This window comes from Antennarius striatus, chromosome 8, assembly GCF_040054535.1.
Source record: "Antennarius striatus isolate MH-2024 chromosome 8, ASM4005453v1, whole genome shotgun sequence".
NCBI lineage: Eukaryota > Metazoa > Chordata > Actinopteri > Lophiiformes > Antennariidae > Antennarius > Antennarius striatus.
In genome coordinates this window covers 12,927,166-12,945,000 of record NC_090783.1, presented here as the reverse complement: position 1 = coordinate 12,945,000, position 17,835 = coordinate 12,927,166, and the positions used below count along the sequence as shown (strand labels likewise).

Below are 17,835 nucleotides of genomic sequence, written 5' to 3'. Positions count from 1 at the left end.
CAGGAGCACCTAAAGCAGATCTGCCAATAATTAGAAGCTGCTGGAACACAGGTGTCAGTGTCCACAGTCAAGCGTGTTTTGCATCGCCATGGACTGAGAGGCTACCATGCAAGAAGGAAGCCCTTGCTCCAAAAGCGGCACCTTAAGGCTCGACTTGAGTTTGCTGCTGATCACATGGACGAAGATAAAACCTTCTGGAGGAAGGTTCTGTGGTCATATGAAATAAAAATTGAGCTGTTTGGCCACAATGCCCAGCAATATGTTTGGAGGAGAAAAGGTGAGGCCTTTAACCTCAAGACCGCCATGCCAACCATCAAGCACAGTGATGGTAGTATTATGCTGTGGGCCTGTTTTGCTGCCAATGGAACTGGTGCTTTACAGAGCGTCAATGGGACAATGAAGAAGGAGGATTACCTTCAAATTCTTCAAGAAAACCTAAAGTGATCAGCACGAAGGTTGGGTATTGGGCGCAGTTGGGTGTTCCAACAGGACAATGACCCCAAACACACATCAAAAGTGGTAATGGAATGGCTAAATCAGGCTAGAATTAAGGTTTTAGTATGGCCTTCCCAAAGTCCTCACTTAAACCCCATTGAGAATATGTGGACAATGCTGAAGAAACAAGCCAACAAATTTAACTGAACTGCACCAATTCTGTCAAGAGGAATGGTCAAACATTCAACCAGAAACTTGGCAGCAGCCTTTGGATGGCTACCAAAAGTGCCTAATTGCAGTAAAAATGGCCAAGGGACATGTAACCAAATATTAGCATTGCTGTATGTTTATTTTTGACCCAGCTGATTCGGTCACATTTTCAGTTTACCCATAATAAACTGAGCCGGGGCGGCAGTGGCTCAGCGGTAAAGCAGGCGGTAGAGCGGGTCGTCCTATGATTTCAAGATCGGTGGTTCAATTCCCGCTCCCGCCCAAAAAAAAAAAAAACCCAGAGGTGAGCTGACAGTGGGAGGTGTCAGCTCACCTCTGGAGCACTGCCGAGGCGCCCTTGAGCAAGGTGCCGTCCCCTTTACAAATTGCTCATTTAAGGCGCACCAAGATGGAGCTGCCTGCCACTCCACCTCCCCTGCATGCCTACAGGCCCCCTTGTGTATGTGTGTGTGTGCTACAGGGGCCTGTACATACTAATATATATATATATATATATATATATATATATATATATATATATATATATATGCATGTGTTTGAAACATTAGCTAGAGTGTGCATTCTTAATTTCCCTTCGGGAATCAAAACAGTATATTAAAGTAATACAAGAATCAAACTTCATGAATGTTTTTTGTGACAAAGAAGTATCTGTTCCAATCATTCTATCAAAGAAATATCACATTTGTAGAAATAACTGGAAACTCAAGACAGCCATGATATTATGTTCTTTACAAGTGTATGTAAAATTTTGACCACCACTGTATATACAGTAAGCTTACACAGTATTTGTAGCGCGTGCACAGATGCAATATTTAAATCTGGGCACATTTCTTTGATAAGATCTGCGAAATGGTCAGCAACAACAGCAGGTACGTTGTGTTCAGCGATGAATTGCGTGAACAGAATCCCTGCTTTGGTCACGGCATCAGATGAATGTGTAGTTTTAAACAGCTCGCGATATTTTCACTCGCTCTGAACAATAGTAACTCTTTTTAAATTTGTCGTACAAATTTGTGATGTACGGCGTACATGTTTTTACAGGTCCACCTGTACAAATTATGCCGAAAGCATACAACTTGACAGGTATGACGGTTTACTTTGCACAATATATTTTGTTATTTCCTGAGTTTTGTAAAGCTTAATTTTTCATATCAGTTAACTAAAATTCTTTTTAATACCGTCATTATTTGTATATCATATCATTTCTTTTCCATTTACTATGACCTTGTATTACCCCAATAATAAAATGTTTAGAGAGATAAGTTATTATTATTAACCAGAAAGTGTTTTCCTCTGTGTGTTTTAAACACTGAAGTCGGTGGTCGTTTCATTATGATGACAATGATGATGATCATCATCATGATTATTATTACTATTATGATTATAAATAATAAACATATAATATATATTAATTTGTAGAGCTTTTCAAGTACTTACTTCTACTGTTGAAATATTTCAGTTGGGTCTACACGTTTTAAAAATGGCACAGAGGTACAACTCATGCTGGAGAAGGAGAGTGAAGAGCAAACAAAATATTTGCAAAAGATACAGAAGAAAGTCACTATTTATAATAAGATAAATAGTGACAAACAATCTTATTATTTACGGTAACTTAAATGTTTATGAACCATCACCATTCTGATATTAAACTACCTTCTATCTTATTTATATTTATATATACAGTATACACACACACACACACGCACGCACACACGCACGCACACACAGACACACACACACACAAAATAATTACATTTTTGTTTGAAATGGCAGTCTGATAAAGACCACATCTTTATACCATATAGGGTTAACAAATATTAAGAACATGTCTGTGCATAATTTAATACACTTAACAGCACCACAAATTACAGTGTACGAAATGAGTATAATAAATAGAAAGTACATTATCACCTCTCTCAAACAGATTAAATGAAGTATTAATATTTTAATCCTCATTAAGGGTGGATTTATAGCAGGATTTCTCATATACTGCATTAATATTACCCGTGTTTTTGTAATAAATTTGCATGCAAGTGTTAAATATGTTGAATGTACTATTATTCTCTGTTTTCAGTAGGACACACAAGGATTGGAGAACAGAGGTATGAAATATGCATTAATGTAAAACAACTACTTAAATTTCCTCTAGTTTCCAAAATAGTATGTATTTATTAATTCAGTGTAACTGTACAAAATTGTATGTTGTAAAGCTTTAAATTTTGATCAACTGCAGCTTTACTTGTGTCCAATAATAGAAACTTAATAATACTTAAGTGACACTTTCACTGGGATGTGAGTAGAATAAGTTAATAAAGAGAGCTCTATGATTTCTCTGCCCGAGAAAACTCTGACAAATTCCGAGAATTAAATTAGACCTTATTGAGATCTCTTCTGAAACTTAAAAGGAGACTAAACTGAGATTTAGTGCATCTTATTGCTCCTGAGAAAAAACTGATACACAGGAGAAATAAGCCTTAAACTCAGTTTGGTATCCTACAGATCTCATAGTTGTCTAGAAGTAAATGAAACATCTTTGAGATCCATTCATCCATCCATTTTCTTCCGCTTTACCCGCCGCAGCGGGTCACGGGGAGCTGGAGCTGGACCCAGCCCCAAGACTTAGTGGACTGAGGTACTGCCGTCCATCGACACAGTCTATATGCCAATGTATTTGAGCCTGGCCCTGACTAATGCTCAAAGTTCTTTTATGTCTATTCATATTTGTTAACAGAATCACCAGCTAAGTATTCCACTAACATTCTTGAAACATTTATTGCTTCAGTTGTTTCCTTGAACTTTGCTCATCTCAGCAACAGTCTGTCTGATGAAACAGAAGTGAAAATTTGGATAGCAATCTTCCTTTGGGTGTGGTTGGATTTCCTGCTCAGTACACTGCATAATCCTCTCATGACCCCAGTCGACTGGGATAGGCTCCAGCACACCCGTAACCCATGACAGCGGATGGAGCGGGTTTAGAAGATGAGTGAATGACTGTATTGATGCTTGTAGCGCATCAAGTAGGTATTCACGTGATACTGTACGTGCATGCTGTTGGCTGACAGCATCCATGTGTGCATGCATTCCGAGACTCACAGTTCCTCCTAGAACTTTTCCTTAATCCAAAAGTGTTTTAAACAGTCTGTGATAACCTGTGTTGTTCTGTTTTGTGTGTGTTGCCCTGAATGTGTGTGTGTTCTGCATGTGTTCGCGAGACTGCAAAGGGGGCGTGACTGCAGGAGTGACAGTGCAAGTGGGAGATCGTTGTCAGTTTTTGTGTGTTCCTTGTTAAGGCTGGACACCAAATGCAGACTGTTCAAGGAATATTGTGCGTGTCATCCTTGCCAACCGCAAGAAACACCGGGAGTGTTACAAGTCTATAAGTGTGGGAAAAGGTAATTTAGATATAAGGTGGTTTAATATCAGTATGGGGAGAGTACATAAACGTTTAAATTACCATAAATAATGAAAAAATTAATACTTGGTCGCTATATTGTGGAATTTCAATTTTTGCGGGTGGTACTGGCACGCATTAACCGCGAGTAATGAGGGATTACTGTATATACAGTCATTTGAAAAAAAATCTGCTCTTTGTTGGTATATGAATGTCCAAACTTGTTCTTATTTATTTCTGGATAACATTGTGATTTAATTGCAATCAAACAGAAAAATTAACATTGTTTTACTCTTCAAAAAAATGATATGAATAAAATACATATTTTAATAGAGAAAATTTGGGGGGCGGCACGGTGGCGCAGTGGTTAGCGCTGTCGCCTCACAACATGGCGGGTGTGGGTTCGAGTTCGAGTTTGCATGCTCTCCCCATGTCTGTGTGGGTTCTCTCCGGGTTGTCCGGCTTCCTCCCACCTCCAGAAGCGTGTGCTTCAAGTTGATTGGCGGGTCCCAAATTGCCCGTAGTAGTGAGTGTGTGTGTGTGTTTGTATGTCTTTGTATGTGGCTCCGTGGTGCACTGCCGTCGTGCCCAGAGTGTCCCCCGCCTCATGCCCTATGCCAGCTGGGATAGGCTCCAGCTCCCTGTGACCCGCTACGGCAGATACAGCGGCGGTACATGAAAATGAATGAATGAATGAATGAATGAATGAATGAATGAAAAAATTTGGGACTCTATGTTACGGCTGCAGCTCTTGCTGTACAGTTTTCCATTTCATCTGTCATATCAGTCCCTGCCGACGATTCTTCTGGCCCAGTGTGCTTGGTTGCTCAGCTCTGATTGGTGCTTTGCTGGATTACTGGTCATGACCTCCATGCTGAGATTTTTGTTTCGGATGATTGGTGTGATTACTTGAACTCATGACCTTATCTCTAGTGATATCTGCTTTCACACGGTGCTCCGATACGAGCCCCAGACTCAGTAGGGGTATTATCTGAACCACTGCTTCAAAGCCTGCTTCAAACAAAAACAAGTGATGATGACATTTGAACCACTCAAGTGCTTCATTCACATCTGATACACTCAGGTGGTTCATTCACCAGATGAACCAGTTGAGTGGTTTGGATCAATCGGCAGGGATTCGAAATACCGGCAGGTCCCAGATGTGTTAAAATGGATGAAACAGGGCAGTGCGCTGCAATTGTCAATACCTTTTGGATTGATTAGATTAGCTTTCGGATTGCTTGGTAATTGCTTTGCAATGTAACCAAACTGTTGCTTACATAGTAGAATAAATTACACATGTCATTTCACCCACTGTCCCCATTTGAGGACAGCATGAAAAAACACTGAAAATAATAACAAGGATTGGTTATAGAATAAAATTATGAAGTGCTGGTAATAAGAAAATATTGATTCATCAATATATGATACAAAATTTTCATTTATATAATATAACGCACAAGAAATACTCCGTGCAAATTTGACAAAAATACACTTCTGTAGACCGATGAAGATGATTACCAATATTTTCTTTTATTTTGATCTGTGTGTGTTGTTATTCAGTTTCTAGTGTCCAGAAGGGTTTATTTATATAATGTATTTCTTATTTTTGAAGTAGGCTTGCAATTATAGACTATAGATATAGGCGTACTATAGGCGTACACTTGGCTGTCCTCAAATGACACTGGGTCAATACATTAGTAATATGTATTGGAACACGCGCTGCCTCAATTGGAAGTAACTAGCTCAAACCATAACGAGTTTCATACTTCTAATATGAAATACCGTATTTTCGGATTATAAATTGCATTTTTTTTCATAGTTTGGCCGGGGGTGCAACTTTAACTCTGCTGCCACTTGTGTGTGAAATTATTAACACATTATTATATCATTTAACATGTTATTTTCACACTAAACCGCAAGAGGGCGCTCTAGGCCTGTGTTGATAATTTCAACATTGCTGGAAACTGATGATGAGTCTGACGTAAGTAACGTAGAAGAGGATGCGGCGCATCGTCTACCTCCCGAGTTGGGGGAGTTGTTTAAAAGTGACACCGAGGATGAAGATTTCATTGGATTTAGTGTTTTGGAGTGAAAACTAATAGTTTGGTAAACTTGTTAGCATGTTCTTTATGCTAGAGTTATCTGAATAACTCTTAATATGTTACGTCGTTACTGACATTACCAGGCATGTCAGTCATGTAACATTAGTATACCATACACTTATTCAGCCTGTTGTTCTCTATTTTATTTTTATTTTAAATTGCCTTTCAAGATGACATGTATCTTTTTTGGTGTTGGATTTTATCAAATAAATTTTCCCCAAAAATGCAACTCCAGTGCAACTTATATATGTTTTTTCCTTCTTAATTATGCATTTTTTGGCTGGTGCAATTTATAATCCGGAGCGACTTATAGTCCGAAAAACACAGTAATGTTCATACATTGTTCTAAACACATTTTGAACTGCATAGCGGCAAAAAGGTCGAACCTAACATGTTTGAAACTGACAAAAGTGACGAACATACTGTAGATGAGAGCTGTATGCGCTGCCGAGCATTCATTGACTGGAGCTTCTGGTGGATATTTTTTATGTACAGTGCTAGAGAAGAGATTGCAAGGTAAGATCCAAGTGTACTACAGTTAGGAATTACAGTATGAATATCTAAGTCACTCCATGAATTAGTGAAGATATGTGTTTACATGTTTTATTACCATAGTTGGTATATCCATTTCTTTGTCATTTAGTTTACTTTGATGGAAATATTACATTATAAATTATGAATAAATATTATAATAACATTATAAATAAAATAAGGCCACTTATTACTATGTTTCAAGAATCCTTCTGAAAATTTGGAGTGTTGAAGGAGAATTTGTCAGTTGACTAAATGATTGTGCGCTATTATGGACATAACACTCTCAAGCAATTCATATTGTGCAAACCAATTTGATTTCGGTATAAATTTTGGGGTGTCAGGATACTGCTACAATTTTGATCTGTATTGTGGCAAAGGGTCTGCTAATGAAGAAAACAGCAATTTGTTGCTCAGTTCTAAGGTAGTGCTGAATATGCTCTTGGTTATAGATAACCCATTCTCTTATAATGTATACTTCAATAATTTGTTCACTGACTATGCTTTGCTGGTGCATTTGAGGAATTTGGGATTCAATGCCACGGGGACAGTGAGGGAAAACAGGATCAGCAAGTGCCCATTGATGGAATCAAATGCAATGAAAAAAGAACCGAGAGGAACATATGATTACAGGTTTGATTGCAATGAAGAAATTCCCTTTGAGAAATGGGTGGACAACAAATGTATTATAATTGTCACAAATCATGACACAGTATCATCAATAAAGAATGTACAGTGTTGGCGACGAGAATGTAAGTCAAAAGGAAATGTCCCTCAACCAAAGAACATGTTGTAAAAAATGTACTGTAGCCTGGGCGACAGGGTGGTGCAGTGGTTAGCGCTGCCGCCTCACAACACGGCGGACTCGGGTTTGAGTCTTGCTCTATGTGGAGTTCGCATGCTCTCCCCCTGTCTGCGTGGGTTCTCTCCAGGTTCTCCGGCTTCCTCCCACCTCCAAAAGCATGCGCTTCAGGTTGATTGGCCGTTCCAAATTGCCCGTAGGAATGAGTGTGTGTGTGCATGGTTGTATGTCTTTGTGTGTGGCTCCACGGTGCACTGGCGCCGTGCCCGGAGTGTCCCCTGCCTCACGCCCTATGCCGCCGAGATAGGCTCCGGCTCCCCGTAGTAAACTGAAGGTGGTAATCTGAAGATGACTCACTGACTGTAATGTAACCTTATGTGTTGAATGTTTTGTTCTATATCATTCTAAGGAAAGAGCTGTGTCTGAACATGTTAAATGAAGTGTTATTGTTCATTTGTCATTTTTTATTAAGTAGAAACCGTTTATAGTTTTTTTCTGTATTTGGCCGAAATGTACACATTTCAACCTCGTGTCCTCATTTGAGGACAGCCTGTATTTGATATAAAGGAGTTTTGGAAGTTCCAACGTGTATTTATTCCCATTTTATGCAAATGTTCTGAAAATCATTACGAAAATCTAAAAATTGTTAACTTAGGTTTAAATGGGTTAATCTGCAGGTGAAGTGTTTGCCTTGTTCCCAGGACCTGGCATTTAGTGACAACAAGTCATCAATGATGAGGCATTACCGAATCAGACAGGAGAATGAAGCCGGTGGTGCTGCTGTGATGACATCTCGGATTTCCAACTTTTAACTTACATTAAGGGGCGGCAGTGGCTCAGTGGTAAAGCGGGGCGGTAGAGCAGGTCGTCCTATGATTCAAGATCGGCGGTTCGATTCCCGCTCCCGCCCCCCCCAAAATATACCCGGAGGTGAGCTGACAGTGGGAGGTGTCAGCTCATCTCCGGAGCACTGCCGAGGCACCCTTGAGCAAGGTGCCGTCCCCTTTAAAAAAAAATTGATCATTTGAGGCGCACCAAGAAGGAGCTGCCTGCCACTCTACCTCCCCTGCATGCCTACAGGCCCCCTTGTGTGTGTGTGTGTGATACAGGGGCCTGTACTCACATGTATGCATGCGTTTGTAATCAGTAGCTAGAGTGTGCTGTCTTAATTTCCCTTCGGGGATCAAACCAGTATATAAAATTAAAAAAAAATTTAAAAAAATTATAGACCTTGTTTTTTTTTGTTTTTTTTTAGAGGGGACAAGAGTGCTGGAAGTGCAGAGAGTGCAAATGAGTAGAAATGGAGAGAAGATGGACAGTCTCTCTGTTAAAATCAGGTTCAATGAACCAAAGCTGCCAGAGAATGTATACTTAGGTTATATGTGTTATAAAGTTAGACCATTTATTTCCCCACCGCTCAGGTGCTTTAAGTGCCAGAAGTATGGACATGTTGCAGCGGTTTGCAGGGGGAAACATAAATGTGAGAGATGTGCAGGTGATCATGAGTACGGTAAATGTCAAGAAGGGGCAAGCTCAAATGCTGTGACTGTTGGGGGAACACGCTTCCGCGTATCGAGGTTGTGAGGCAGGCAAGAAGGCGGCAGAGATTCAGAAAGTGAAAATATCAATGGGAATATCGTATACCGAAGCAGCGAAGAAAGTGGGGCAAGCCAGATAGATCTTGCAAAAAAGGGCAGACACCAGCAAGAGTCGAAGATAGTGTGGCTAAAGCAAAGGAAAATACACTTAAAGTGGGTAAGAACGACTTTGTACTGTTCATGTAGGAAGTGATAAACTGTTCAGCGCAAACTAATAGCAAAACGGAGAAGATTAAGATTATTATCAAGGCTGCAGAAAAGTACCTTGACATCAGAGGGCTCAGCTGTGAAAAGGTCAGGAAATATTAGCTGGAGAAGTAGACTCAGTGACATGGACTGGACAGTCCTTATGGTCCTAGCTATCCTACAGTGGAATGCTGGAAGTCTTATTGCTAATGCTCAAGAATTTAAGAAATTTATAGAAGAAAGGGGTGAAGAGGCCCAAGTAATATGTATTCAAGAGACATGGCTAAAGCCACAGTGGTGCTTTACGTTAAATGGGTACTCTGCAGTAAGAAATGACAGAGAAGGTAGAAGTGCGGGAGGATTGGCCACATTTATTAAAAGAGGAGTGAACTATAGGGTGTAAAGGTCAAGTGATGAACATGAATCAATAGTAATAAGAATATGGACAGAAACTAATAATGTGACAATAATAAACTACTATAATCCAGGTAATAGATTGTCCAGGGAGGTACTTCATGAAGCAGGCGGACAGGTGGAGGGTAGTGTAGTATGGTGCGGGGATTTTAATGCTCACAATACTTTATGGGGGAGTATGAATACAGACTTCAATGGGAAAATAATAGAAGAATACATAGATGATAGCGAGATGGTATGTGTAAATGACGGCAGAGGCACTCGATACAACACATCTAAGAATACGGAAAGTGCAATAGATCTCACTTTAATGTCGGCTGGGATGGCGGAAGTTAGTACATGGGAAGTATTAAAATGCACAACAATGGGGAGTGATCATTATCCAATAATAGCAAAATCGGAATTAGTTCAATACAGGATAGTGAGGAAAGACCGCCAAAGTGGAAGCTAGAAGGTGCTAATTGGGAAAGATTCAGAGAAATCAGTGAAAGTAAATGTGGGGAAATAGAAGAGGAAAGAATAATGAATGAGGAGTTTAATGAGAAAGTGGTGGGAGCAATAAGGCTAGCAGCAGAAAAGTCAATTCCGCAGATGAAAGGAAAAAGAACAAGGAAAAACTTGCCATGGTGGAATGAAAACTGTAGCAGAGCAATCAAGGAAAGAAATAGAGCATTTAGGAACTTAAAAAAACCATCATACTCTGGAGTCGTTGACTAAATACAAGAGAGCACAGGCAGTAGTGCGCAGAATTATACACCAAGCGGAGAGGACATCATGGAGACAGTACTGTAATACGATAGGGCGAGAAACAAAATTAACAGATATATGGGGAATGATCAGGAAAATGAACGGAATTAACAGAAACTACGAAATCCCAGGGCTACGGGTCGATAACCAAATAGTCGGGAAAGATAGAGCGGAGGTTCTAGCAAAGACGTTTGTCAGGGTACATAGCTCTGAAAACCTAACTCCGAATGCTAAAACTAATAGAGATAAGATGGTAGGAAAAAACCAGGGTATTAAGAATAAAAAAAACAATATCTAGGGAGGGAATAAATGTGCGATTTGGGATGCTTGAGGTAAAGAGAGCACTAGCTAAAGCAAAGCAGACGACGCCAGGGAAGGATGGAACCTGTTATGGTATGTTGGCACAGATGAGTGAGGGCGCTCTCATTACCATACTAAAATTGTATGATAAAGTATGGGAATCAGGCAAAATACCAGCCAAGTGGAAGGAATCAATTGTAGTCCCTATACCAAAACCAGGGAAAGACCAGTCAGATCCAGCAAACTATAGACCCATTGCACTGACATCTCAGCTGGGGAAGGTAATAGAGCGAATGGTTATGGAGCGGCTAAATTATTATTTGGAGAACAAAAACCTCATGCCACAGTACCAAAGTGGTTTTCGCAAAGGAAGAGGGACTATGGATAACGTATTAAGGTTAGAGTCAGAGATTAGGAAGGCTCAAGCTAATAAAGAAATAGTTCTAGCAGTCTTCTTTGACATTGAAAAGGCATATGATATGCTGTGGAAGGAAGGTCTCCTCATAAAAATGAGCAAAATGGGAATCACAGGAAATATGTACAACTGGGTCTTGAGCTTTCTGTTTGAAAGGAAGATTGAGGTGCGGGTGGGCACAAATTACTCCAGACAGTACAGTGTAGAGAATGGAACTCCCCAAGGAAGTGTGTGCAGTCTAACATTGTTTAATATTATGATAAATGATATCTTTGAGCAAATACAACCAAGCGTAGGGAAGTCATTATTTGCGGATGATGGGGCCTTGTGGGTTAGGGGGCGCGACATACAATATTTACAGCAGAAACTGCAGAGTGCTATTGGGAGAGTAGAACGGTGGGCAGAGTGCTGGGGATTTAAATTCTCAGTGAGCAAGACACAGACAATATGCTTTGCAAGAAGACGTAAGGAAGTGGAATTATATCTATATGGCCAAAAAATAGAACAGGTTGGAACAGTAAGATTTCTGGAGATGCGGATCGATGAAAAACTAACGTGGAGACAGCATATAGACAGGCTACAAAAAAGTGAATAATTTATTAAAATGTGTAGCTGGAAGGGACTGGGGAGCATCAAGAACATCACTGTTAGGGGTATACCAAGCTGTGATGAGAGCCACATTAGACTATGGGTGTATAGCATATACAGTATGTCAGCCACAGATACTCACTTGAAGAAACTAGAGGTACAGCAAGCTCAAAGGTTGAGAATATGTTGTGGAGCATATAAAACCTATACAGGTTGAAACAGGAGAACAGCCACTGAGAATTAGAAGAATTAAAATCATGTTGGCATATTGGGTTAATATAAAGGGGCACGGAGAGGATCACCCCACAAAGGGTACCCTGAGGGAGTGTTGGGAATATGAAAACAGCAGAAAAGCCAGTTTTGGTAGAATTGGGAATGGAGTTGCAGAAAGGGCAGGGTTAAGGCGGATTCATGTGGGGAAAACGGTTCCAGTATCAAGGATTCCCCCATGGTTGTTTATGATGCCAGAAGTAAATCTTGAAATCAAGAAACTTCTTAAGTAAACGAAGAGACAAAGCACAGCTGGGTTCATAGCCATGAAATACTTGGAAGAGAAATATGGCAATAATCAAATAATATTCACAGATGGATCAAAAGACCCAGATACTGGCCGAACTGGGGCTGCAGTATATATCCGTACAGGAAAAATTAGAATAAAGCCTGTTCAGATCACATATCAGTGTATGCAGTAGAATTAGTAGCGATAATAATAGCATTACAGTGGATAAAAAGCATGGGAAGGAAAAGTCAATCATAGCGTCAAACAGCTGGGCAGCTCTTTCAAGCATACAAACAACAAATTCATGTAGACAAGATCTAATATTTGAGGCGCACAGTAATCTGTATGAAATCTGGGAGAGAGGACTGGGGGTGAGTTTTGTGTGGGTTCCTGCCCATGTGGGAATAGAGGGAAATGAGGAGGCAGAAATGCTAGCAAAGCAATCATTAAGGCAACAAGACATAGACCTGCAAATCAGTTTAAGCAAAGCAGAAGGGAAGGCACTCATAAAAAAATATAGTCAGAAACAGTGGCAAGAATACTGGGAGTTGGCAGAAACGGGCAGGCATTTATTTTCAATACAGAGACAGGTGGGAGAGGGAAGAAGGATTGGAAGAACCGGAAGGAGGAAAGAACATTAACGCGGTTAAGGATCAGGCATACATGACTGAATGAAACATTGTACAACATAGGTAAACACACAAATGGGAAATGTGAACAGTGTGGGGTAATATAATCAGTGCAACATGTGTTGATAGAATGTGAGAGATACAAAGAGGAGAGGAAGACCTTGGAGGCAATGATGGAGAAGGATAAGGAACCGTTTAATTTAGGAAACCTCCTAAAAGTTGACAATAGGGCAAGACTGGGGCGATTGATGGACTTTATGCGGGAAACAAGGTTAATTGGACAGAATCTCCTGTTCCAACGTAGACTCAGTAGGTGGCGGTAATGCTCCAGACACGAAGGGGTAAACTGCCAATAAACCAAACAGAAGAAGAAGAGCTCTTTGTTGGTTCGTCCTAAGGGTTTGTTCTGCAGTTTTTCATGGAGTATTGTCTATTAGTTTTGTTCTGATCCTGTCTTGTTCTGCCTGAATTTTTCTGAAGATTAATGCTATGGACAAAAGCTCTGCATTTGGGTTCATACCCCTCCCTGCATGACATTGTGTTAATGGATCCTTCCAGGATAAGGAGATGTTTGCAAACGGAAATTATACTTTTATAGGTGACATAGAGACATAAAGAGAAACGACTCTATCATTTGCAATGGTCATCCATGTTTGTCCTCTAGGGTTAGCAGGGCTACTTAAAGCAGCAGGTCCTTTATTGTAATTTTTTTCTTTGGAGGAGACAGGTTCCATATTGCTTTAAAACAATGAGTTCAAACCAGACCATGAAAGATCTCACAGTAGAACAAGAATATTTTGTTCCAGTGCCATTTTTTAATGATTTTAAAGGTCAGTTCATGTCATTCAGCTTGTCATTCAGATGTCAACAACACTGTATTTGAAATGTCTTGCCCCAAAGTGATTCGTGGTCCTCAAAATCTTTGATTGACTATTGACAAAATCACTTCCGCCCCCAAACGCTCAGTGTTAATGGGGAGTGGCTCTCAGCTCCCTATCTCCCTATCTCCACCTCCATCCCTCTTCCCTCTGAGCTGCCTCTATCAACACTTCCCTCCTCCCTCGCATTCACATGCATTTTGTTTGCATGAGCCACTTGAACATGCACTCACTAGCGTTCCGTCTGGAACTTTAACTTTCAGTAACTTTATTATTATGTATTTCACTCTTATTTTTCTCATGTTTGTCTCTCTTGTTAATAACTTGATTTCTCTGCACTGACCGTTTTCTCACTGAGCCTAACCTAACTCTGTTGTTCATTATGTAAACACTACCTGGGCTGTTCCTATTGAGACCGCCTGTAAACATCATAAAGAATTTAAAACACACTATTTGCAAATGGGACAAAAATCAGTAGCGACGGCAACAGATGTTTACAGATGGGACCTACACTAGTTGCCGACAATCGTCATGGGCAATGAGAGATCACAGGAAGCTTAACTATCGCAGTCGAAATGAAACATGGTAAAGGGAAAGCCAAAGCGTTTGAGTACTGTATATTGAACTGGCTGTTGAATAGGCGCCGTCCCTATTTTCCTTATTCTGAATCCATTAACCTACAGAGAGGAAAATGCAGGGGTATTACATCCTGTAATGGATACAGAGTCAGTCACTTCTATCTCAATCAGATTACCAGTTTGGCTTCGACTTCTTACGACACAGGGAGCAGGGGAAGGTATGTGTGTGTGTGTGAACATATCCAGCCTTTGTGTCTCGCAAGGCTGGAAATGAGTGATAATTTCACCTCATGATTTCTGCCTGGATTATTTCACATGCAGGCTTTATGTCAGTTGAACGTAACACTTGACTGGTGACAGTGAATATCTGTTACACTTTAAATAAAGGCTGAGGCTCTTTGGTTCTGACCGGTGCAAACATATGCAGCTGTGTTTGCTATGACGATGAAGATATGCCTTTAGTGTAACCACACACACGACTGAAGCAGAGCTAACTAGTTAGCCAAATGCTAGCTGACTTCAACAGTTTGTGAGGAACTTTCAGTGTGTAGCTCTGAGCTAGGACATTACCGCACAATGCTACTGTAGCCTGAACGAACTCCTCCTCAAGGTTGGCCATGCCCTTGCGCATGCCAACCAATTAATATCGTCAATCAATCGGGCCGTGAATTCTCAAAACTCCAAATATTTATTGATGCAGGAAGCGTTTGTTTACCAGATTCTAGGAGTTGATGGGAGTTAGGGGGGACTATGTGTACAGACCTGAAAAAAAGTAATTTTCATAATATGATAATTTGAATTAATTATCATGATTGAATAAGCCAAACTGAGCCACAGGGGCAGCAGTGGCTCAGCCACTGCCAGGGCGCCCTCGAGCAAGGCGCCGTCCCCCCTACAAGCTGTTCAATTTGAGGCGTGTTCCGAAGCCACTGACCGTCACTCTGCCTCCCAATGTGTGTGTAGTTTGATGTGCATGTATTAACTGCATGCTTACAGGCCCCCTTGTGTGCTGTGTTCAGGGGGCCCTGTATACTGTCAACTAACCTGAGTGACTATGTAATTTCCCTTGCGGGGATCAATAAAGTATATTTCTTCTTCTAATCTATATTTTGCCATTTTCATGCCCAAACAGATAGACAGAGACAGATAAACACAGATAGATAGATAATTTATCCCAAAGGAAAATACACCTTAATATTTTTTTGAAATTATAAATAAAGCAAATACATAGATAATGACTTTTGTATTTTGATCAGCATTGTGATTTTGGGTTTGAACTACTGAATTGTGTTTTTCGGTTCAGATAGGTTACTCTAGCCAAATTAACAGATCCCTACAATTTATTTTAGTCAATAAATTTTATTCTGGAATGTTACCAAGAACCCAAATCACAGAGGAGATCTGCCGACAACAGACATGGCTATTATACTGTATTTTCATTGAAGTTGGCAGGGTAAACATTCAAACGAGGTGGCAGTGAGAGGTTAGGTAAGCCTTCGACACCAGCTTAAAATTGTCCTTAGTTGCAACTCATGGGAAATACTCATGGGCGCTAAGGATTAACCCCTTTAAAGTAGAGATAGTCCAATATCCCATAGAATGCGAACAAAGGGGAAGCAACAGATCTAACACCTAATTTACCCATCTATGCAGAGGCAGGGATAACAACAGAAATGTTATAAATGATTTCCCTATCTTATGCAGAAAAATCATACAGAACAGAAATGTAACACATTATTTTCCCCATCGTACACAGGAAAAAGGGGACAGAAAAGAAATTTGTCATGATTCCCCTAGTTTAATAACCACTGATCTGAAAACTGACATGATCTCAGTACATCGAATTCGGAATTTTCCAAGTTATGAGAGTTTTGGTTATGATATGGATTACCTGTAGGTCAAAGAATTTGCTGTATCTTCTGTAGATTATGTGGGACGTGTTGTCAGAGTAAGTGACGTTGATGAGATACACCTGCAAAGAGAATAAAGGCACGTTAAAACTCAGGGCACCAATTTATCTTTCAAATTCCTTTAAAGGTGTCCTATTTTGAAAAACAAATTTTTTTCAGGTCTCTACATATATATATATAGTGGTCCTTCCTAACCCGAATCCTAGAATCAGGAAAACAAACACTTCCGCCATCAATGAATATTTGTATTGCTTTGGAATTCATGGCTGGACAGAATCAAAACAATCGGATTCATAACAGTGCTGTGTGTGATGTCACACCTGGCATGATTGACAGATTAATTGACCTATCCTGAGTCATATTTGATTGTCCACCTGGTTAAGGGCTTGGTCATCACTGAGGTGCAGTTTGTGTTCAGGCTAAGGTAGCAGTATGAGGAAATGTTCTGGATCAGAGCTACACACTGCAAGTTTAGCTAACTAGTTAGCTCTGTTTCAGTCAGGTGTGTATGTGTGTCCGCTCGTTCCATCAGTCTCGGACTGACGTGAGACACGAAAGTGCTTTGAACAGTCGATAAGAGTGTGGGAAAAGGTAATACAGAAAGAAGATGGTTTAATATCAGTATGGGGAGGGTTCACAAACGTTTAAATTACCATAAATAATAAGATAAATAGATTGCAATCTCGATCGCGGATTCCTCAATCGCACGTGGATCCTGGAACGCATTGACCGCAAAGACCGAGGGAGCACTGTACTTCACAAATTCAATACGTTTTGTCGTACCTCTCTGGTAACATCCCATGTTTCATTAGACTGCGTTAGCTTAGCTCCCTACTGTCTCATTGTCCGTGACAATTGTCGAGAAACACAGATTTAATTTCCTCCTATCCGTAATCAGCTGTTGTCTCCTCCACAGATTTCTATCCCAATTGCAAACACTGTGTTTTACTCCACAAATTCTCCGCAATGTTTAACGGTGGTCTCAGTTGGATCAGACCATGTATTGTTTACACAATGGAGCCACGGTGTCATGTTCGGCTGACTGACAAAGCAGCTCCACATTTAGCGCATATAAATCAACAGTTATATAATAAAAAAACAGATAAAAATGTGAGAAAAATAAGAGCGAAATATGTAGTAATAAAGTTACTGGAATTTAAAAAAGAGGGGAAGGGGTGTGTTGTTAGAGAGAGCTCAGAGGCACACCCATTAACACTGTTTAGGGGCGGAAGTGATTTTATCAATATTTAATCGAAGATATTGAGGACCACAGCAAGGGAATGCAGCACACTTTCTTGTATTAAACAAAAACTTCAAAGCACTTTTAAATAATCTCTAAGTATGTGGGGAAAGGTAATACAGATTAGAGGTGGTTTTATTGGCAGTATGGGAGGATTCATGAACGTTTAAATTAACGTAAATAATAAAATAAATAGTTTGTCGCAATATCACAGAATTTTGTTATTTGCGGGTGGTCCAGGTTCTTTAAGTAAATAAGTAAAACATTAGTGATAATGAGATAGACAGACAAATTATTAATCAATCAAAATTCATATGTTGCAGCAGCATTAAGACATGCAAACAGGATGAGAAGAAGG

The 17,835-nt window shown here is 40.1% G+C and overlaps 1 protein-coding gene across 1 annotated transcript in view; it reads right to left on the bottom strand.

Annotated features, from left to right (window-relative positions):
- The window catches only part of sh3pxd2aa (SH3 and PX domains 2Aa), a 316,820-nt gene that overhangs the window by 261,328 nt on the left and 37,657 nt on the right, over positions 1 to 17,835 (bottom strand). Inside the window, exon 2 of the mRNA XM_068322019.1 lies at positions 16,219 to 16,299. Within this exon, the coding sequence (XP_068178120.1) occupies positions 16,219 to 16,299 (81 nt within the window). The remainder of the gene's footprint in view (positions 1 to 16,218; positions 16,300 to 17,835) is intronic.